At 46.2% G+C, this 4581-nt stretch overlaps 1 protein-coding gene across 1 annotated transcript; it reads left to right on the top strand.

Moving 5' to 3' along the window:
* Positions 1-2580: 2580 nt before the first annotated feature.
* On the top strand, positions 2581-3702 carry smim32 (small integral membrane protein 32). The gene is made up of 2 exons (XM_033633639.2): positions 2581-2715; positions 3061-3702. The coding sequence occupies exon 2, from the start codon at positions 3095-3097 to the stop codon at positions 3434-3436; it is 342 nt and encodes a 113-aa protein (XP_033489530.1). The 5' UTR covers positions 2581-2715; positions 3061-3094; the 3' UTR covers positions 3437-3702.
* The last annotated feature ends 879 nt before the right edge of the window (positions 3703-4581 follow it).

Genomic DNA, 4581 nt, shown 5'->3' with positions numbered 1-4581 from the left:
TTTTTATTGTAATCTATTTAAAGGTAGTGTTGCTGCTGATCGCTCCCACTTTAGTCCTCACAAGCTCATTTGTACATAACGTCTGCTGGAACTATACAATACACAAGTTGGTTCAGTGCCATCTGAAGCAGCAGCACATTATAGTGAGAGCAGCTCCCAAACTGTGTCCCGCTTTGGGCCCCCATAAGCCTAGGGCCATCCTTGTCTCTGTGTTTGTTTGTGCATGTATGATGCAAACACACAGAAGGTGAGAGGTCAGTGGTTTGTGTGACATGATGCTTGACAGTGTCAAGGAGTTTTAGGGGAACTTCAATTATTTGAGGCCCATAATGAATCTCTATTGTGGTGGAGAATTACAATTTAGCATTCCTAATCAAAATTCCACTGTCATGGGCTACAGCTAATGAGCAAATCCTGATAACTCTGACAATTAGTCACAGAGCGAGGCATCAATCGACATATACATCATGATATATCACAACCCTTCCATCTCTCTCCCTCTTTAATTTCCTTTCCTATCGAAACCACGTGTCTTGACAATGATGTGACAGGGTGCAGGTCTTGAAATAGGGGGGTTGGGTGCACCAGCAGCAAATTGTGAGCATTGAATGCTTAATTTCCTGCATTTTGGTTATTTTTTATGCGCCATATTGTGACTTTTCTGCATCGATTTATGGTGTAAATGTCTTTAATCTTGTCTACTACTTTCATGTTTTTATTGGATGGGACAAATACACATGTTGTAAATGTTGAAGGGTACATGTCCCCCGATGTCACTCCCAAAATCTACACATATGATGATGGGTGAGTTAGATCTGCTACCAACATCGCTGTGGAGTTTTGCATTTATAATGTTGATCACCACTCAAAGGCACAGATTTTGGTAAAATGGGTCAGACTTCCTTTGTGTGTCTTTGGATTTGTGTGTGTGTGAGAGAGAGTGTGTGATGGGGATGAGGATAGCAGCAAGCCCATAGCGAAGCAGTGCCACATCCAAAAAAGCAATAATAAACAGTAATCTCCTTAGCCGTCACAATTATTAATGTCCCTCCACGTATGTAAACAAGGCTTCAGGCTGTATTTAGATTTCCCATGTGACACACACTCTCTACCAAACTCTGGCCCACTGTAATCCTCTTTATTGTCAAATACAGTTGATGTGGGACACCAGGACACCGCTAGGTGTTTTTGTCTGATATTTGTAGACTAGTTTGCCTCAAACTTTTTATTGTCTGTCAGTGCATATGTGCATGTTGCGTTAAAGTTTGCAGTTTGGGGATGGTTTATGGTTCTGCTGCAGTGTGTGTGTGAACCCCCCTCCATCCTTGCTCTCCATGCCTGCCAACCATCCTATTGTGACAGAACAGGTGCAGATGAATATGAAACAGTTCGGCAGAGCTTTTAAGGTCCGGCCCTTTGTATGCACGCTTATGTCCGAAGCACCATGTAAGAGTAAACCCGCTCCCAATTTCCACTTCTACCACCTTCTTCTCAGTGTCTGGTCCAGATGTCAAATCTGTGTCACAGCAGAGACACACACATTTATGTTCTAAACGAGCAGACAAGGTCATGTGAGATGCAGATTCATGTGAGATGCAGATGCAAGAGCAGTTTTGTTGCTCTTTAAGTCTTTCCGAGAGGAAATGGGCTGCCGGATGAGTCAGGCACTAAGACTCAGACAAAGGACTACCTGGTCGACCTTTTCTAAAATGCAATCACCCCTCTGAGTTCTTACACACACTCACCAATCTCACCCCAGTGTGACACATTCCCCATGCTGAACCAGAAATGGCTCTGATTCAACTTTGTCTCATCACTTTGAAAATATTGTGAGGGGTACTGTAGATAGATAGATAGATAGATAGATAGATAGATATGGTGTCTCTCTCTTTACAGTACCACACATCCACATTTCCCTGTCTGGTGACGTGCCTCCAGCGCCCTCCTTCCCCTCTCCTGGTCTGCAATCCTCTTTCTCTCCTCTCTCCCCACTCTCTGTCACACACACACAAAACCCAGGGCGAAGATGGGAAGCTGTTCACGACCCGGTGTGCTGCTGTGTTTTGTCCTTCATTAATCTCTCCTTTCGTCTCATTTTTAGCCATACTGGATCGATACTCCCATAAGGGCAGACCTTCGGTAGCTTCTATCTGACACGTATCGACCCTTTACTGGATAAAATAACAAGCGAGGGGCTGGAAAAGCGGGGGATCCGACTTGCCCTTCCTCTGCGCCCCTGTGCGCACAAGCAAAAGGAGATCTTGTTGAAGCCTGCTGCGCAAGCCTGCTTCCCAAGACGCGCAAGAGGACGTGAATGCGCACCGGCGATCGCCGCTGAACTTCGCCACCTCTGACAGACCCTTGAGTCATTTGGATATCGCTACAGTATAGCCCGTCGCAATCTGTGCTTAAACACACGCGTGGCAGGACGATTTTGGATTTAAACGCCAACAAGTGGAATTGGAAATGGGCTCTTTCACCGGGACCCTGGTCTGCGCTGACACGTGGATTTGATCAGTTTAATGTTGCGGGAGACGCGGCGTTCATATCACACTACATATGGTCAGTGGGTGCAGGTTTGAAGCCACCGACCCGCCGCTTCTCCACAGCGCGTCCTCGGAGCGGAGCGGACAGAGCTGGGGACGCTGAGGAATGCGGAGCCGGGATTTTGTCTTTTCCAGCTCACCTGCGGAACTCTTCGCAGCGCAAACCAAAGTAAGTAATTTCCTCACAAGGTCCTGTGGTCTTTCGAGGAATCTGTACTTAACAGTGATTCCAGCTTACTTTATATTGTTTTAAATATCACTTATGGCATCACTGTGACTCTATTTATACATACAGTGCAGATTATCTTTGTCACTGGATGTTTATCAGTGACCTTGTCAGATATGGAGGTATTTTGTCTGCAATGGGATGGCTGGTTTTTGTTATCCTCCTATCCTAACAGGCTGTTCCCAAATTTGTCACACATTCTTTGTTGGTACATCAGAGATAGGACAGACTGTACAAACACGGGGTCAGTAGGCTACATAAGATTCTCCTTGTCTTTACATCTTCCAGCCGACCGACGCAGCCGGTGAGCACGCGTGGCGCCATGCTGAGACAGATCCTCCTCAACTCCACCGACACCCCAGACTTCGACCTGGTGCTCATGGCCCAGTCCTCGACACACGCCCCCTCCTCCCTGAACGCCTCCCACGGCGGTTCGGTGAGCGTGGCCGCTCTCCTGAGACCCACCACGGGGCGAGGGGGAGGAGGGCTCCGGGAGGGCGAGCTCCACAAACCGGACCTGATCACCTACATAGTCATGTGCCTACTGCTCTTCTTATTGGTGCTACTCATTGTGTTCTTCATCAACTGCCAGCTCCGGAACTCTTTCTTCGCCTCCATGCCATATGACAGGTCGCTGAGAGAGGCCCGGACCTCCTACAAGTAGGCTAGACCCCCAGGACAAATCTCTGGGACTCTGGGTCTTTAGTGACTCTTGTGGGGATTTAAAGGGACGGTTCACGCCAAAATAAAAAATACATATTTTTCCTCTTACCTGTAGTGCTATTTATCAGTCTATTCTGTTTTGGTGTGACTTGCCAGTGTTGGAGATATCAGCTCTAGAGATGTCTTCCTCCTCTTGGATATAATAGAACTAGATGGCACTCGGCTTGTGGTGCTCAAAGCAACAAAAAAATATACTTGGAAAAACTCAACAGCAATGTCTCATACCAGAAATCATGACCTGGCTACTCAAGATAATCCACAGACCTCGGTGTGAGCAGTTTCATACAGGAACTATTTTATTTCTAACTGACTACACTTGCTAACTGTATCACTGCGCAGATGGAAGTGTGCATCTACTCATGGACAAGAAGCTTGTGCTTGTGACAGCCTGAGATGTAATCAATAATGGTGTCCTTTTCAGCCTGGCTGTAACATTAGGTAGCTCAGTGGTCCTATGAGCTCACAGTAGCACGCTTGACGGTTGACGGGTGTAGTTTGGTAGACAGAAAATAGTACATGAAAAAAATGACTACACCTGTCAACCATCAAGCGTGCTACTGCCAGCTCAGCTAGGACTACTGAGCTAGCTAGTGTAACATCTCAGCCAAGGACGCCATTATTGATTACATCTCAGGCTGTCAATAGCACAAGCCTCTTGTCTATGAGTAAATGCACATTTCCATTTGTGCAGTGATACTTTTGGCAGGTGTAGTTAGTTAGAAAGAAAATAGTTCCTATTTGAAACTGCTCACACCGAGGTCTGTGAATTATCTCGAGTAACCAGGTCATGATTTTTGGAAAGAGACATTGCTGTTGAGTTTTTCAAGTGTATTTTTAGTGCTTTGAGCGCAACAAGCCGAGTGCCCTCTAGTTCCATTATATCCAAGAGAAGGCAGACATCACCACAACCCATATCTCCAACACTCAGCAGCTCACTCTTAAACAATCTAGACTGATAAAAAAGCACTACAGGTAAGAGCAAAAATATGTCTTTTTGATTTGGTGTGAACTGTCCCTTTAAGGACTAACTGGTCACCCCTGAACTGCTGCTGCACGCACTGGACTCACAAAGCTGTTGCCTTGGAC

Source organism: Epinephelus lanceolatus, chromosome 7, assembly GCF_041903045.1.
Source record: "Epinephelus lanceolatus isolate andai-2023 chromosome 7, ASM4190304v1, whole genome shotgun sequence".
NCBI lineage: Eukaryota > Metazoa > Chordata > Actinopteri > Perciformes > Serranidae > Epinephelus > Epinephelus lanceolatus.
Note: the sequence above shows the minus strand (reverse complement) of the source record. Positions and strands in the feature narration are given on the sequence as shown.

Coding starts and splice junctions, on each gene's coding strand:
- smim32 (XM_033633639.2), top strand. CDS start 3,095: ATGCTGAGACAGATCCTCCTCAACTCCACCGACACCCCAGACTTCGAC.